This window comes from Daucus carota, chromosome 5 (genome assembly GCF_001625215.2).
Source record: "Daucus carota subsp. sativus chromosome 5, DH1 v3.0, whole genome shotgun sequence".
Taxonomy (NCBI): Eukaryota; Viridiplantae; Streptophyta; class Magnoliopsida; order Apiales; family Apiaceae; genus Daucus; species Daucus carota.
Genome location: NC_030385.2, coordinates 37,197,087 through 37,216,534, shown reverse-complemented (window position 1 = coordinate 37,216,534; position 19,448 = coordinate 37,197,087). Strand labels below are relative to the sequence as shown.

Sequence of the window (19,448 nt, the reverse complement as noted above, 5' to 3'; positions counted from 1 at the left end):
ACGGAGCTTCAAAAACAAAAAATAGTGGGGCAGGGCTGGTGCTCCGAAGCCCGGATGGCTTCACGGTCGAGTACGCGATCAAGTTAGACTTTCCAACTACCAACAATGAAGCTGAGTATGAGGCCCTTATAGCTGGATTGGGATTGGCGAGAACCCTGAGGGTTAAAAACCTGAAAGTATGTGGGGACTCAAGACTTGTGGTGTCACAGGTTAATGGAGAATTTGAGGCACGAGAAGAAAAAATGCTGAAATACTTAAGGATTGTGAAAGCCCAGATGACGCAATTTAAAGAATGTTTGGTGGAACATATACCTAGGGAAGAGAATACAAAGGCTGATGCCTTATCCCAGTTTGCATCCTCAGAGAATGAGGTGTGCTCGGGAAGTGTTTACTATCAGGTTTTGAAAACCCCAAGTATCAATGCCAAGCTGGTAGCCCCAATCGACACGGGTGCCACTTGGATCGATGAGGTCAAAACGTATCTCGAAACTGGACATCTACCACCTGATGCTGGGGAAGCACGAAAACTACAAGTAAGAGCTTTAAAGTATGCACTCATTGAAGGGATTCTCTATAAGAAATCTTTTGTTATACCTTATTTGAAGTGTTTAAGGCCGGATGAGGCCCGGGAAGCCTTGAAAGAGGTCCATGAAGGAATCTGTGGCCAGCACCTAGGCGGGAGAGCCTTGGCTCACAAAATTACTCGCCTTGGGTTCTTCTGGCCAAATATGCTGAAGGATGCGAAGGATTATGTTAAGAGATGCGATCGTTGTCAGAGATTTGCACCTGTTGTGCGCCAGCCCCCAGAGATGCTGACATCCATTAACTCCCCGATTCCCTTTGCTATGTGGGGGATGGACATCCTAGGGCCGTTTCCACTCGCCAGTGCTCAAAGGAAGTTTTTGATAGTGGCTATTGACTACTTTACCAAGTGGATTGAGGCCAAACCCCTGGCCAAGATAACCACCAAGCAAGTTGCTCAGTTCTTCTGGGAAAACGTCATATGCAGGTATGGCATACCCTGAGTCTTGGTTACTGACAATGGAGCCCAGTTCAACAATCCAGAGTTTGTGGGATACTGTAACGACTATAGCATTGAGCTACGATTCACTTCGGTTGCCCATCCTCAAGCCAATGGGCAAGCTGAAGTAGCCAACAGGATAATCCTTGATGGGCTAAAGAAAAGAGTCGAGAAAGCGCATGGGTCTTGGGCTGAAGAGATTCTCCCTATACTATGGGCATATCGAACAACCTGCAAGGTCTCCACAGGAGCAACCCCGTTCCAGTTAGCTTACGGGGCTGAAGCCGTGGTGCCACTTGAGATAACTCATACCTCCCCCAGGGTCCAGCAGTATGAGCCCGAAGCCAATGAGGAAGGAATGAGACTCGCACTCGACATGATCGATGAGGTCCGTGATGAGGCTAACGCCAGGATCGTTGAGAGCCAAAAACGAGCTTCCTATTACTATAATCTCCGAGTCAAGGAACGATTCTTCAGAAAAGGGGATTTAGTCCTAAGGAAAGCTGAGGCCTCAGGAGTTGGTCCCAAGGGAAAGATGGCCCCAAACTGGGAAGGTCCGTATCAGGTGAAGGATGTTATTGGTCGCGGCTCGTACAAGCTTCAGACCCTGGATGGAGTTGAGTTTCCAAGGAGTTGGCATGCCACCAACTTGAAGATTTATTATATTTGATTATCTTAGCAAGTAGATGACCATTGAATAAGGTCAGATAGACCATGCCAGTTAGTTTATAACTTAGTTGATTTTAGTTGTTTATCTCTTCTACTATAGATTCAATAAAATTTCTTATGGATTGCTCCATATCTCATGCTTCTAATGTTTTCCTTGAGTTTTTGTTTACTTACCATGAACGGATCAACCCGGAACATGAATTCAACCATAAATAAGTTACGATTAACATTGATTGAGTGAAAATTACAAGCTAAGGCTTGATAAGTCCGATACTACGAGTTAAGACTAGACAAGTCTAATACTACAAGTTAAGGCTAGATAAGTCTAAATAAGTAGACCACGCAGGGTCCTTAATAAATCCTACTCATCAGACTCGGAATCAGCCTCCGAGCTATCTGCAGACCCGGACTCCCCAGCCGGATGCTTTTCAATGACACCCAAATCTTCGACTTCCTCTTCAATAGGACTAGGAGAGTCAAGAACAATCCTCATGGGACAGAGGTAATCCCATTTAGGATGGAATAGGTCTGGATGATCCTCATGAATGAAATGAACAGCCTCATTCCACCCGTTACTTTAATCCTCGGCAGAGGTGGTCTCATTGTGCTTCTCCAGCAGATTCTTGAACTCATCAGAGTCCATATAGTCGTCGATGATAGCATTCTTTCCCTTTCGAGCCTCGGCTAGCTCGCTTCGAGCTTCCACTAGCTCCGATTGAGTCTTAGCCACAATCTCGTCTTTTTCCGCATCCTTGATTCGAAGGGCCTCCATGCCCTCCTCCAAGGATTCCTTAGCCTTCTTGTGGCTCTCAGCTTGTTTTTTCCAAGCTTTAGCCTGATGGAGGGCAGCCTGGAATTGAGCATTGGCCTGAGACAAGTAGATAAACGGGTTAAGAAAGACTCGGAGAACCTAAACAATAAGTTTGTAAGAACACTCACACTAGCAAGGGCTTGAGAGCCAAAGCCATCAATCCCCTCGATCTCCGACTGTAGCACCACATCCTGGTAGTCGGCAGGGGTAATAGAGTGAAGGGACCAATCAGAAGCATGAACAGTCGATCCCAGCACCGAATCAGTCCTTCGAAAACCTCAGGCCGGTTTAAAGGCTTCAGAATTGGAAGCCCGAGGCTGACTAGATGATCCTCCTTCTGCCGAATGGGGTTGAAGGAAGGCAGGCAACTCCCGAGGGACCCGAGGGTCTTTAGCCAACCTATGCCGCTTCATCCGACCCGTCTCCTCTTGGAGAGGCGCATTCTGCTCACTGATTCTTGTGGCAGCTGCAAAACAAAAACAAGAAATAAGTTAAGTCGTGAATAATGGGGTAGACCCGAGAAAAGTCCTGGGTGTAAAAAAAACACCTAACGCCCGAGAGCGCCCGAGAAGCGCCCTGGGAGCGCCCTATGAGCGCCCCAGGAGCGCCAAGAGCGCCCGAGGTGCGCCTGAGGACCTCACCAGCGTCGACCTGGGCACCAAGGATGCCCTAAATCGACCTGGGTGAGGTCGACAATTAACATTGGGTGTTAAAAAACCCCTAACGCCCGAGAGCGCCCGAGAAGCGCCCTGGGAGCGCCCTATGAGCGCCCTAGGAGCGCCAAGAGCGCCCGAGGTGCGCCTGAGGACCTCACCACCGTCGACCTGGGCACCCAAAACGCCCTAAATCGACCTGGGTGAGGTCGACAATCGACTTAGGTGTCAAAAAACACCTAACGCCCGAGAGCGCCCTAGAAGCGCCCTGGGAGCGCCCTATGAGGGCCCCAGGAGCGCCAAGAGCGCCCGAGGTGCGCCTGAGGACCTCACCAGCGTCGACCTGGGCACCAAGGATGCCCTAAATCGACCTGGGTGAGGTCGACAATCGACTTAGGTGTTAAAAAACACCTAACACCCGAGAGCGCCCGAGAAGCGCCCGGGGAGCGCCCTATGAGCGCCCCAGGAGCGCCAAGAGCGCCCGAGGTGCGCCTGAGGACCTCACCACCGTCGACCTGGGCACCTAAAATGCCCTAAATCGACCTGGGTGAGGTCGACAATCGACTTAGGTGTTAAAAAACACCTGACGCCCGAGAGCGCCCGAGAAGCGCCCTGGGAGCGCCCTATGAGCGCCCCAGGAGCGCCAAGAGCGCCCGAGGTGCGCCTGAGGACCTCACCAGCGTCGACCTGGGCACCAAGGATGCCCTAAATCGATCTGGGTGAGGTCGACAATCGACTTGGGTGTTAAAAAAACCCCCAACGCCCGAGAGCGCCCGAGAAGCGCCCTGGGAGCGCCCTATGAGCGCCCCAGGAGCGCCAAGAGCGCCCGAGGTGCGCCTGAGGACCTCACCACCGTCGACCTGGGCACCCAAAACGCCCTAAATCGACCTGGGTGAGGTCGACAATCGACTTAGGTGTCAAAAAACACCTAACGCCCGAGAGCGCCCTAGAAGCGCCATGGGAGCGCCCTATGAGCGCCCCAGGAGCGCCAAGAGCGCCCGAGGTGCGCCTGAGGACCTCACCAGCGTCGACCTGGGCACCAAGGATTCCCTAAATCGACCTGGGTGAGGTCGACAACTAACTTGGGTGTCAAAAAACACCTAACGCCCGTGAGCGCCCATAAGCGCCCAAGGTGCGCGCGAGCGTCGACCTGGGCGAGGTCGAGCGCCTATGAGCGCCCGAGCTGCGCGCCAGCATCGACCTGGGCGTCCAATCCGCCCTAAATCGACCTGGGCGAGGTCGAGCGCCCCTGAGCGCCCGAGGTGCGCCCGAGTTGCGCGCCAGCGTCGACCTGGACGCCCTGAGCGCCCTAAATCGACCTGAGCGAGGTCGAGCGCCCCTGAGCGCCCTAGGTGCGCCCGAGTTGCCGCCAGCGTCGACCTGGACGCCCTGAGCGTCCTAAATCGACCTGGGCGAGGTCTAGCGCCCTGGAAGCGCCCGGAAAACGCTTAAAAAGCGCCCCAGAACACTTGATGTACCCCCAAAATGCCTCGGATCGACTAAGGAAGGTCCAGAATCGGCCTAGATGGCTGTCCTTACTCAGAATAGGCTCGAGAATTGATTGAAAATGCTCTAAAACTTTAGAAAAGTTTCTATGAAACTTATCCAAAGTTGGGGGGCAAATGATATGGGTCTGAAATTGGCCCTAAAAATTATTGGGTGATTTTGAGCCCGGGTCTGATTAAAGGCCAAAATATAAGGCCCGGATTCTGGGTTTATCGCCCAAAATTCGTGGCTAGCAGATTGAGGTTATAAAAAGCCCGTTGGGCATTCATGTTTGAGAAACATGGGCTGCCCAAACTCAAGGCACGAGCCCCCAGCCCGGTCAGGGCCCAGAACTCGAATCCTAGTCCTACTAGGAGTCTGAGTGACGAGTCCAGGACTCCGAGAGTTCTACAAGAACTCTGAATTTCGTGGATAACTATCTAGAGTCCTAGATAACCTCCAGTAGCTCAAGATAAGGATCAGAGATCAGTCCTATCCTATCTCTGACTCAAATACCTATTTCTACTAGGACTCTAACACCAGGGATCCTACTTCTAATCAGTCTCTAACCCTGAGACATCTATATAAAGGGCTCTACCCCTCCAAAATAGAATACGTTTTTTGACTTGATTCTTCACCCCGCTGAAGATACGTAGGCACCTCGTGAGGACCCGTCTGAGTTCCGACTCGCGAGATCAGTCAGAAAGCACGAAGCTCACCCCTCGATTTTTGATCCATAACAGGTAGGTCATCACTTCCCAGGTATTTTGAATAGCCGGATAAATTCCTGTCAACCAAACGACTTCTAACTTAAATCCGTGAAGTTGTAGTGTTAAGAGAGAGGAGGTTGTGTTTAGATAATCCAAAACCTTACGATCTATAGGGGTATTTATAGGTACAGAGAGACTTGTGTGCTACTCTTTTCCATAATTAAATAATATGAAACAAAATCAGATTAAAACTTTCAAGCTACTATATTCCGTAAATAATGTGAAACAAAATCAGATTCTGAATGCTTCTAATATACTCGAAACTAAAAAAAGTAGTTCTAATTTTTGATATTTTTATCCAAAAATTCCAGAAAATTAGAAAAATAAATCTGAGCGATTTGAGAGGCGCCACCTACATGCCCCTCGCTTCTCCACTATATTTTCCTCTATACAAAGTAAATCATATAAAAATTAACAACAACAAACATGTCCGATGAACAAAACAAATATTATTATAAAAGAATAACTAACAAGCATACATCACTAATAGCTAATTTATTGATATCATCAATCAATATCATGGCAAGACTATAGCGATCTACTTGCAACAACCTTTATTTTTTTAATACTCTATAAACAGCCTTCATTTATCGTTGCAAAAAAGCGGCATCACCGAGTTAGAAATCAAGCAAGACAACTATCACCAGAGAGAGGTAGAGTTGTGGCATTGAGAGAGAGGATATTGTGTTTAGATGATCCAAAACCCTACAATCTATAGAAGTATTTATATGTGTAGAGAGACTTCTGTGCTATTCTTTCCCATAATTAAATAATCTAAAACAAAATCAGATTAAAACTTTCAACTACTATATTCCATAAATAATCTGAAACAAAATCAGATTCTGAAACTTACTTCTAATATATCCGAAACTAAAAAAGGTAGTTCTAATTTTTGATATTTTTCATCCAAAAATTGCAGAAAATTAAAAAAATAGAACGGAGTGATGTGAGAGGCGCCACCTACACGCTCCTCGCTTCTCGTTTATATAAGTATATTGATTTTTAATACTCTATAAACAGCCTTCATTTATCGTTGCAAAAAAGCGGCACCACCGAGTTAGAAATCAAGCAAGACAACTATCACCAGAGAGAGGTAGAGTTGTGGCATTGAGAGAGAGGATATTGTGTTTAGATGATCCAAAACCCTACAATCTATAGAAGTATTTATATGTGTAGAGAGACTTCTGTGCTATTCTTTCCCATAATTAAATAATCTAAAACAAAATCAGATTAAAACTTTCAACTACTATATTCCATAAATAATCTGAAACAAAATCAGATTCTGAAACTTACTTCTAATATACCCGAAACTAAAAAAGGTAGTTCTAATTTTTGATATTTTTCATCCAAAAATTGCAGAAAATTAAAAAAATAGAACGGAGTGATGTGAGAGGCGCCACCTACACGCTCCTCGCTTCTCGTTTATATAAGTATATTGATGATTAGTCAAAAACAGTTGTAGATACTCCTAGAAAATATTATGCAGAGTATGGGGTAATTCCAATTCAAAATAAACTAAATAAACAGGAATATGTCTTGATCTCCATCATGCAAATTCAGAAGTAATATAATATGACACGTGTGCGTGAAAACTATTATAGTTCATTCACAAGATTTGCTTTCAATGCGGTTTGCACAGAGAGCCAATGTTGGGTGCTTCACGACATGTGTCCATACCCGGAGAATAATCAATGATCTTGATCAATGACCAGCATGCCCTTTCAGTAATTCTTCTAACAGTTGCTGTAGGATTAATTCCAGACATGGGAATTTACGCGAGTGGTGGAAGATTGGAAGCTGGCCAATGTGTGATTTAGAGGTGACGACACGACCCTGAACTGCTCCAATATTACGAACCAGATTCAGAATTTTTATATTTCGGGCCTGATTTTAAATTTTTATTTGAAAAATTCGGATTGAATTATCTAGTATATTCGAACCCGACCAAAATATTTTATATATAATATTACATGTATAATATATAATTTTATACATTTATCATATATTTATATATTATTTAAACATATTACGACATATATAACCAATAATAAAAGACAAATATTACACATATCCAAGATAATATTTAAAATCAGTAAGATAAAATTTTTTGCACTCATACCATTGATCTGAGATCAATTCATACGATCCTTACTTACATAACGTAAATAAATGTAGGTATTGGATATAACAAAAACTAAATTGTATCCGGCTAATTTGTCATTGACTCATCTCAATTGTTTTATCACAAAATTAAAATTTTGAAGAATAGACCCAAATAAAAAGTATAATTAAAAAAATAATAGTAAATCAAAAGAAATTAACTGATTTGATCCCACCCGTAAAAGCCATTCAAAGCTCAAATGACCAACCGCTCTCTTTTAACAAAATGAATATGAAAGAAATTGAACTAAATTTGATTTTTTCTCCTTCCTCCTTCCATTTCTTAACCTTCTTAGTCGTTGGTCATACTTCATTTGACAAAATAAAAGGTTTGCTTTTTTACATTCTCTCATGTATATATATCCAATTTTTTTTAAAAATTTTTACGATAATTTTGGAGTCACTTATTTTTTTTAAAAAAACTTCACTCCTATCTTTAATATTTTTTTTAGTTATTTATTTATTTCATCGTTAATCACCAAACACAAACATTATTTATTATTAATACTTAAAGATACAAAGATGAGATAGATACATGCATCATTACAGAGCTTCCAATCAAGTAAAGGAAAATGGTTGAAGCTTAGGAAGACAGGCACCAACACGATATTACAGTATATGCAACTTGTTAAGTAAAATGCCCATGCGCTGCTGTTTCTTTTATTTGCAACTTTGAAACACACCAGGGCCACATGCACAAAGCCAGGAACCTGTATAGTTTTCCCGTGCATCCTATCTCATGACAATATATGAATTATTAACAATCTAGCTAAGGGATGTAATTAGTTGAGTGATTAGACACTTTGACGACAAAGATAGTATTCATTACACAAACTATGAAGTTAGTCGATTCCCATTCAACATAAGTTTTTGATTAGATCACTCTGCAGTGAATCGAACTGATACATGGTTTTATATTTTATTTGTAAATAAACTAGCCGTAAACAGGACAGTGTGAATACTTTTGCGATAAAGAGTATGGTCTTATTAACTTATTTTGTATGTTAAGAGAAATCGTAAATTCAAAATTAACAAGGTTTTAGATTTGATATGTATGCTAACATTATTGTAATAATGAAAATAGTTGGATAGTTCAAGTCTTTTAGAGTATATCATCCCTTGTCCCAGATCCAGATGTATTAGAATAAAATATATTATAAATTAATGAGAACAATGACCCAACAACGCATGGACCAAATTTTAATATTTTGATTTTAATAATATAATACAGATAACGTTTAAACTATTTACTCCTCACCAGTTTTATGGCCATTTTTATCTCAAATAAGACTAAAATATAAAAAGAGAAGTGTAGAAAACTGTGTAGAAATCATCAATTTTAACTTACTCGCAGTCACATATGTGTGATATTATAAAAAAAATGATTTGGAGCCTGTTAGAGATGCTCTAATTATTTTTAACTTATAAATTATAAGTTGGAATTCAATATTACTCCATTGATTTATTTTAAATTTGATATTTAACTTGATAAACATATGGAATCATCTTAAAAGGTAATTTACAATATTTGATTTAAACTAGTTTATATGTAATAAGTTATAAATCACTAATAAACTAAATTCAGGCGAATAATTAAAAATTCATTTTCATTTTTAAATAATTTTAAATTTTGAATACTAGTAACTAATAAGTGATTTAATCGTGCCACTGTTGCATACGCGTTTTTTTGTTATTTCTTAAGTGATTAGTTGGCTACCTTAGTTTGCCATGTCAAAAGGCCGCTCATGCAGGTGACCACCAGCAAACCCCCAAATATGTGTGTTACCTTTTAGAATACTTTTTATCTACCGTCTTTTTTGTCACCTTTAAATCAGCTTACTCGCGCGATACATAAAAGTGGTCCATGGGTTTTTTCCTACTTGCCTCTTCAACTTCAGTTGCACCATTACAGACCTAAAGTTGGAATAAAGACACACTTATTGTACGGCTATATTTAATCCAAAGTTAAAATTGAGCATTTAGATTTCTGAAATGTTTCATACGAATGTGGTAATTAATCAAAAGAGTTAAAGAGACTGTTTTTGAAAGACGTTCTTCAGAATTAAGAAGTTGTTTCCGAAAAATGACTTCAGAATTAAGAGGCCGTTTCTGAAAGAACATCTTCATATCGTTGGATATGAGTGTCAAATGATTCAAATCCATGATTCGACAAATAAGTATAATCGTCGATATTTTGTGAGGTCCATCGAAAGAATCTAACGAAAGTATATTCCAATAAATTTGGGGGTGTGTATGTATAGTGCGTTGCGCACCTCGCTGCTTATGCGATCAATTATCAACCCATCTGCCCACAAATATAGTTTATGCCTAATCACTTTTGTTCAAAGCTTGATGCTATAATTAACGTAGTACCTTTCTAGTTAATCTCACCTTTTAAGCAACTAATTTGCGATTAAACTAACGCCGACTCGGCCTTTATGACAATGCAGTACTTCTTATATACTACTCTAATGCAGAACAGAGTTAATATAAACACGCTTCTCGTTCAATACAAGAAAAACCTACCATAAATAAGGAGACATATATAAATGATATGCATGCATGTTTAGCACTCCACTCTAATCAAACAATGTATAGGACAGTGGAAAGACAACTTTTTATATATTATTAATTATTAATTACTTGGTTAATTAATCGATAACATTGTAAATTAACCGGCAAAGATGCCGAATTAACCAATAATAGTGTCATCACATGGACACCAGGCCGGAGTTATGCTAATGTGCTTGCTGCTGCTTTAGATCTGTTTGTTTGGTTAACTTCAATTAACTGCAGTTTCTAGTACTGGTTATGTTTATAATATGTGCTGTGAATGCGATTCTGTGTGTGTATGACGTGAAGCAATGAATTTAACCATACAAGTACTTTTTTGACGTGCATCAATGTTTCTCATAGGACCAGAGAGATGTGAAGATGCCCGATTTTTGAACTCGTATCCATCGTGTCGGGGTCATTTTCTGGAAACGGTCTCTTTGTTATCTCGAGTGCGGGTGAGGCATTTATATATGATACATGTTTATTATTGCAGTATAGTTGAATAGCAGCATCCGGACATTGAGTTGAGGATAATTAGGCAAACATCAAGTACATTGTCTTTTTTTTAGATAGCAATGATTTGAGATGTTTCTTAGGAGAATATAATGGACAAATTAATATACTCCCTCTGTTTTTTTTTATATGACGCTTTGACTTTTGGCACACACTTTTAAGTGCTTTGACCGAGTAGTTAAAAATATTATTTTTAAAATTTTCTTTTTCTGAATAAAAGTTTTGATTATATATTATTATTCAGAAAAAAAAAATTTAAAAAATAGTATTTTTAACTACCCGGTCAAAGCACTTAAAAGTGTGTGCCAAAAGTCAAAGCGTCATATAAAAAAAAACAGAGGGAGTATATAACTAGGAGATTAAACTAAGATAATTAGTTGATTAGTTGAATAGTATCGGGAACGGCTCGGGCTCGACAATGCTAGCATTCCATTCCTTTGACTTCAGTTTTTGTCTATGAAATTAAACAGGAATTAAGACAGTAATCAAAAGAGAGATGGCATGTTACAGATTTGGTGAACAACGATCATTGAGTTCTTGTCATGTTCGATTAGCAATGGGATAATCATTGCTAATGACTAATTAGCCTTTAGATTTCAGTAAGCCCGTTAGGATTAATTTTACTCATTTTAGTGGATCATGCTCGCTAGTCGCTACGCTCAAGAAGGGCGTTGAAAGTCTCCTGTAAAATCAATCAAATGCACGACTCTTTGTAAGATGGTTTGGGCCATTTTTGGCACAATTTTTTGCAGCATCTCTTGGAAGCCCATATGTTGTTGGGCTTTTAGTTGGACTTTGTTACCGATCGCAGTTGAGATTGAGTGTCTTGTCTAATGTCTTTTGCCTCTTTGGCACAAGTTTAGCCGGTCCAATAAATTACTTATCTCATTATTAACCGTATAAAATAATGAGTCACATAGTCCTAATGATTTAGGTAACTTAATGATTTAGATAATCTATTTTTAGTGTTAACTCTAATGATAAATTCTATTTTCATTTCCAATTATTATATTAATAATAAGTTTGAGGAAAATAATAAATAAATAAAGAGGAGAGAAATGAATGTGTTATTCATAAATATTAAATAGATAGTGACTAGAGTTTACCTTTTAGATAATGGCCAGTAGATTTGGGGATGTGCTAGTGATTTAGGAGTGCCATTTTTTTCATACGTAACCTAAATGAGTGTAGGAGCTCATTTAGGTAACCTATTGGACTTGCTTTAATTAAAATTAAACCTTGAAATTTAAGAAAACCAAAATAATACTTTCTCTGTCACCCTCAATTGTTTGTATTGGAGGACGGGGGCTCGTCATGCATTATAATACTCTTATGAAATATAATTTGATAAATTATTTTGAAATTTTTCTTATTCTGAATAAATATTTACTATCTAAATTTTTATATCAAAAAAAAAAATTTCAAAATAAAATTACGAAACTATATTTTATATGCGTTTTAAAATACTGGTGGAGTAATGTAAATTTTTTTTTAAAAAAAGGTGTGTGAGGGAGAGAATAGCATCACTGTTTTTAAAAAGCTACTTGGTTTACTGTCATTCTCAACCTGTTTATCATGTACACCGGATAAAATTCTCTAATATTTTCAATATGATCCCGTCATTACGAGTGAATTTTTTGTCATGTGTGACGTCATTACGGTTGTGAACAGGGACGAAGCCAGCAAACGTGTGTAAGGGGGGCCAAAAAAAATTTTCTTCCATACAGTAAAATTTTTCATCAAAAATATTCATTATAAAATAAATACAAAAATACTAGTAAAAAAATTATAGTAGAGTTTTGCGTTCTTTTAAATCAGGAAATCAAATTTATAATAGTGTCAACAAAAATATTTAGCTATTTCTCTTTAAATATATTTAAGTATAAATGGTCAGGAAACTCATCATAATAACTCTAAGTTATAGTAATCTTTAATTAGCAGGTAACACACATTATATGAAATTGTATTTTGACAATATCTCAAAAACTAAATATTATGTTTATTATACTTACTCCTTTTCAAAAAAAATGTTTATTATACTTAAAAAAAATATTATACTTATTTAGAAGACGACAAGTTATAATTTAAATAAGTAAAAATATTACCTGGATGATGAATTTAAATTGAAGATGAGTAGATCAATATTAATATTAAATAATAAATTTATAATGCACGAGGACTAACTATTCTATGAAAATGAAGAAGTGAAGTGAGGTATAAGTTTTTTGGATAAGACCTCCACCAAAGATTCTTATTTTTAAAAAAGAACCATATTGACATTTATATTTATCACATATCACATTTTACGATCTTTCCTTTTAAATTAGTATAATTGTATATATATCCATATTTTTGTTTATTTTTATTTTTAAATTTGGTCTAATACAATAAATTAGAAAAATCTAAGTTAAAACTTTATTTTACAATGTTAAATATTTTTTAGAAGCGAACAGATATTTTTTGAGGGGGGCCAAATTTTTATATTTATATAAATATATAGATAAAATACAATTTTTTTCAAAATTATATAATAAAAATTACAATACTATGGAAACCCTAGGGGGGCCATGGCCCCTTCTGGCCCTATGTAGCTTCGTCCCTAGTTGTGAATTTTGCTACATCTTGTTACGTTTTTACATTTTCTTCTTTATGGTCTCTGTATTTTATATAGCAGCAATCATGGGTCGGTGAGTCCATGAAGCGAAGCTGTTTGGGCCCACTAACCGAGTGCGAAGGATAAAGTGAGTACCTAGACAGTTGGATTAACGAGTACAGGAGAGCCCAAACGCGTTGCTTCGTTGTACTAGGATTTTAAATAAAGTTTGTCTGACTTAATTTTTTCTCCAGTAAAATCAGTTTTTGTTTGTTTCATGCTAATCAGCCGCTCATCGGATATTAAAGAAAACGAATATCTTCATTATAATATATATCTTATGAAGTTTCGATATTTTGGTCGCACACACAATAAGTTTAATTCAGAATACACATGTATGTTTGCTTTTTCACGGAGTTCAAAAACAAAAATTAAAATTTATCTAGTTGTTGATATTAATATATTTATCCAATAAATTTTAGAAAAAAATTTAATTCAACAAAAAAAAATAGTTATAATGCGACAAAAAAAACATATATTGAAAATATGGTTATTTGTATAATCTTTATCATTAACTCTATTCATTCATTCGTTATAATTATTAGAGCACATTTTCCTGTCATCAATAATACTACGAAAATATAAAATTGCTAACAATGTGAATGGTGGCAGTACTATAGCCAATCACAATCATCATTACAGGTAATTCATGTCTTCAAACTAGAAGTAGTATGGTAACTTCGCAGTTCGCACGTAAAAAAAAATGTAATAACATAGCACTAGTTATCATGTGCCAAACCAGACAACTGGTACCTATTAAGGATTTCATTCATACATACAATTTACACTTATTCAATTGTGCCTGCCAAATCTCTCTCTCTCTCTCTCTCTCTCTCATATTTCTCTCTCCCTTTGACTCTGTTCTCTCTACTTCAAGGGGGTGGGTGGGTTTTTAGCAAAAGGTGGCATCATTTCTAACTTGTTGGATCTGCTCATTACTTGCCCTCCTTTGGAAGGTAATTTATCTTTACTTCTAGCTCTTTAATCCTTCCTTATTTGCTTTCAATTTCTCGGAGATCTACTTATTAGTTTTGTTTATGGTATACATTCCTTGCTTAAATCAAGTGTCTTTTACTTTTTTGCTTTAAATCTGTTGTATGTGTTGTATCTATTAATTGATGAATTTTCTTAGTACTATGGCCTCTTTACTTGAGCATTCCTTAGGTCTTGGTTTATGCGAGTCTTGATTGACTTTCGAGATGTTTTGAGATTGATATCTGTTGTTATTGCTCAATTTGCAGACCCTCCATATGTTTTTCTCTCTTTCTGGAAGCATTATTCTCTGTTGATTGATATATAGATAGATAGCTGTCTTTAATGAGGAGTTCCAGTCAGTTTCACGATTTTCGATTAGTTCTCGGTTTCCTATTGCTTGCCTGTGTTATAGGCGAGATTTCAGCTGCAGATTATCTCCCAGCTGATAATAATCTTGTCAACTGTGGGGGTCCTTCTGAGACGGTTGATGGTCGACAATGGACCACGGATAATGGGTCAAAGTTTGTGCTGGCAGGTGCCAAGTCCTCGACATCGCCTGCTGACACTCAGAGGCCCTCTGTGCCTGAGATCCCTTACATGACTGCTCGAGTGTTCCAGTCGGAGTTCACCTACAGCATACCTGTGGCTTCTGGGAGAAAATTTGTCCGCCTCCATTTCTATCCAGCATCTTACGGAGGTTTGAATGCCTCAAAAGCCATTTTCTCGGTGTCCTGTGGCCAATTTACCCTTCTCAAGAACTTTAGTGCAGCACAAACCACTGAAGCTCTTAATTATGATTTTATTGTCAAAGAGTATTCTGTAAATGTTGCATCCACAATGGTCAACATTACCTTCACTCCGGCTTCAGATACTCCTGACTCTTATGCATTTGTGAATGGTATTGAGGTCGTGTCACATCCTGACATATATTCTACTGATGAAGCCGGTATAGTGGGGCTAAACAGCCAGTTCAGCATTGATAATTTCACTGCTATCGAGAATGTTTATCGGCTTAATGTTGGAGGAAATGCCATTTCTCCCTCAAGTGATACTGGTCTCTTTAGGTCCTGGTACGATGATATGCTTTACATATTTGGGGCAGCATCCGGGGTTTCGCAGACTGCTGATTCAAACATGACGATTAAATACCCATCAGACATGCCAACTTATGTAGCGCCAGTGGATATCTATAAAACAGCTAGAACTATGGGTCCGGACCAGCACATTAACGCTGGTTACAATTTAACTTGGGTCTTCTCAGTTGATTCAGGATTTAATTACCTTATTAGGCTTCATTTTTGTGAGGTTTCTGCAGACGTAACCAAGATCAACCAGAGGGTATTTGAAATCTTAATTAATAATAAAACTGCAGACGGTGATGCAGATGTGGTTGGTTGGACTACAAGCAATGGAGTTCCGATATACAAGGATTTTGTGGTACTGGTTCCAGCTGGGCCTCCGCAGCAGGATCTCTGGCTTGCGTTGCATCCAAATCTTAAAGCAAAATCTAATTACAATGATGCAATTCTTAATGGGGTTGAGATATTCAAGATAAATGGTACCACTGGAATTCTTGCAGGTCCCAATCCCATCCCAGCGCCAGAACAAGAAAGAATTGATCCATCACCACGTCGATCTTCATCTAGGTCGGGTGATTCAAATAAGAGCGCCGTGATTGGTGGCAGCATTGGGGGTACCATTGCTGTATTACTTATTGTTGGTTTACTTGTTTGTTTTCTTGCTCGACGGCATAGGCAGAGGAAGGATTCAAGTGCAAGTGATGGACCCTCCGGGTGGCTCCCTCTTTCGCTTTATGGAAATTCACATTCCTCAGGCTCAAAGACAACTACCACAGGAAGCTATGCATCCTCCTTACCTTCAACCCTTTGTCGACACTTTTCTTTTGCTGAGATCAAGGCTGCAACTAAAAATTTTGATGAAGCACTGATCCTTGGTGTAGGAGGGTTTGGCAAAGTGTACAAGGGTGAGATTGATGGTGGTACAACTATGGTTGCAATCAAGCGTGGTAATGCACTATCCGGGCAAGGGGTGCACGAATTTCAGACTGAGATTGAATTGCTCTCAAAACTACGACACAGGCACCTAGTTTCATTGATTGGTTATTGTGAAGAAAACTCTGAAATGATCCTTGTGTATGATTATATGGCTTATGGAACCCTCCGTGAGCACCTCTACAAGACTCAAAAGCCACCTTTGCCATGGAAGCAGAGGCTTGAAATCTGCATTGGTTCTGCTCGTGGTTTGCATTATCTTCACACTGGTGCCAAACATACTATTATCCACCGTGATGTTAAGACAACAAACATCCTCTTGGATGAGAAGTGGGTTGCAAAGGTTTCTGATTTTGGATTGTCAAAAACAGGTCCTACATTGGATCACACACATGTCAGTACAGTAGTGAAAGGTAGTTTTGGGTATCTTGATCCGGAGTACTTCCGGCGGCAGCAACTGACTGAAAAATCCGATGTTTACTCATTCGGAGTTGTGCTGTTCGAGATTTTGTGTGCCCGTCCTGCTTTGAACCCGACACTTCCAAAGGAGCAAGTGAGTTTGGCAGAGTGGGCTTTCCATTGCTATCAGAAAGGTAATCTTGATCAGATCATTGATCCATATCTAAAGGGGAAGATTGCTCCCGAGTGTTTAAAGAAGGTAACAGAGACAGCGGTCAAGTGTGTAGGGGATCAGGGAATTGACAGACCATCAATGGGTGATGTCCTGTGGAACCTTGAGTTTGCCCTGCAGCTTCAAGAGAGTGCGGAGGAGAGTGGTAAAGGTTTTGTTGGCATGGACATGGAAGAGGGAACATTTGATGTGATTAGTAAAGGAAAGAAGGATCCTGATTCATCCCTGGGCTTTGACGGAAATGTAACAGATTCAAGAAGTACCGGGATGTCTATGAGCATTGGCGGCCAGAGCTTAGCAAGTGAAGACTCAGATGGCTTGACGCCAAGTGCTGTTTTCTCTCAGATCATGAACCCAAAAGGACGTTGAGTTTACTAATTCCTATTAACACTTGCTATGGCTTGATGACTTATTGGCGGTATGGCATTGTGCTTAATAGGGCATGTTAGCCGTAAAAATCACTCCTTGTTTTATATATTATTTCACCCAAACAGTAATTTAAATATCTTCATATGGTTTTTCTCAATTACGTACTGCAATTTGTATCTACTATTACATTCAAGTGAAACACAATATTCTTTTTCTTGGTTTCTTATGAGGACTCACAATCTGTCTATCTAAAATTATTTAATTTTGAAGTTGAATATCACGGTGTTAATATGTATTTTCTGCTGTAATTGTATGATCTGTTGTAGTAGTCCATATTTGGTGCAGATAAGAGAAGTATTTGTTGGCATGTTTGTATATGTAGGAACAGCATATGGCTGTTCCAAACAAAGAAAATTTTGTTAAGTTATAATTGTGATATGAATTTGCAATCTGATATTTGTTTGATTCAGACAGCTGTAAGTTGAATAGGTGGTGCGGCCGGCCAGCTATAAAGTTGACAACTTATGTGTGACTAGATATGAGTTGGGGAAGAAGAGGAAGGGCACCACATGGAGCTGTGTTGGCTCACCAGAAAGTCGTGTGTTTTAGGTAATGCTTATTTTATCTATTCCAGCCTCACCTTACAACCTTGTAACACAAATACTAAAATCCTAAGCTGCACTCTCTGAGGAATCACCTCTCTATCTGAGCGATGCATGCCTATTAGAGCAAAAGTACTGAATTTATCCACAGATTTACTGCAGAATGTAAAGTAGTATTGCAAAAAAATAAAATAACAAGCATCGACTCAAACTGAGACAACTTAGTCTCAAGTCTCAACTGGAGATGAACTGTGAGTAAGTTTAAACCCTCCATAGCTTGTTAACCACAAACTACCATGACCACACACTTCTTATGTTGCAATCACACCGCCAGCTTTGGCATTAAGATTCAAATTTTCTTAATAAGACTAGGCATTTGATGGGCGGCTGGAATAAGTACAAGGAGTCGAAAGCTTAAATGTAAGTAGATTGAACTTAAAGGTAAGTAAATGTAATTGAAGCGATCAACTTGGTGCAAACTCAAACCCTAGGCATCCTGAAGCGAAATCTCAAGTTTGTATAGGTAAAAGAAGGTAAGCGAAGCATTAACAGTCTCTCTAGGTCACCCTTTCTTCCGCTTATGAAGGGTTGTTGGCTCATGGCTGGTTACAGCTTGCAAAAAACCTCTCATCTGTCAAGGAACCATATCCTTGATTTAATGAATATTATATATTCAGCACTTCTTTATCAAATAGGCACAAGGCATGTTAGCAAGGACCAAATGATATGTAATATTATCCACTTGCTCAGCAGAAATGGCCCAAAATGGCAGAAATCTCAAGACATAAAAATATTCTTGAGAAAACTTTTTTTTTCAAAAAAAAACTTAAAATCTTTTATTGTCACTTAATAGTCTTCCCCTTTAGGCTTTAGATAAGTAAAAATTAATACTTATTTCCTACTAGTGATCTGGTTGCGGAATCCTTTCATAGTCACTTGTTGACTAAAAACATCAAAGATACATGTAAAATGCAGATCATCAGCTTAAGCAAGCACCGCATGTTTTTAATGAGTTTCCTTGAAAAAGGCAGTACAGCAATCAGCAAAAACTTTCAGATACAACACTTTTGAAGTTGATTTAATGCTTCCATTTTGCGCGTAACCACTTGGGAGTTGAACACCAGTCATTCCCTTTCTGGTAAAATATGAAGAAAGGTTCCTACACCAGACTCCAGTTCCGGCTACTCTCGAAAATTAATAGGACAAAAAAAAATCCAAATCCTAATCGCTCTTCTAAAATTAATAAACATAAAATATTCAACCACACTACCCTTCAAATATAGCACTAAATTTAATAAACCACGGATACAGTGGCGGAACCAGGAATAAAATTTAGGGGGCTCAAATTTGGAAGTAAGTGAAATTGTAATGGATTGGTTGCAAGTATTGATCGATTAAAAAGGTCTCAAAGAGAACGTTGCTCAGAGTGCATTAACATAAATACAGTAGTAAGCAGCGGCGTCGAAAAAAAAAAGTTGACTTATAGAATAGCGATTTTTTACGCCACATAATAGTTGTAGGCCTCCGAAAAAGCGTAAGAAACCGGTTCCAAGTGACATGGCTATTCG

The 19,448-nt window shown here is 39.0% G+C and overlaps 1 protein-coding gene across 1 annotated transcript; it reads left to right on the top strand.

The window, feature by feature from the left end:
* Positions 1–13,979: 13,979 nt before the first annotated feature.
* On the top strand, positions 13,980–17,553 carry LOC108223030 (receptor-like protein kinase FERONIA). Its single transcript, XM_017397075.2, has 2 exons — positions 13,980–14,247; positions 14,533–17,553. The coding sequence occupies exon 2, from the start codon at positions 14,609–14,611 to the stop codon at positions 17,276–17,278; it is 2,670 nt and encodes an 889-aa protein (XP_017252564.1). The 5' UTR covers positions 13,980–14,247; positions 14,533–14,608; the 3' UTR covers positions 17,279–17,553.
* Positions 17,554–19,448: the final 1,895 nt, after the last annotated feature.

Coding starts and splice junctions, on each gene's coding strand:
- LOC108223030 (XM_017397075.2), top strand. CDS start 14,609: ATGAGGAGTTCCAGTCAGTTTCACGATTTTCGATTAGTTCTCGGTTTC.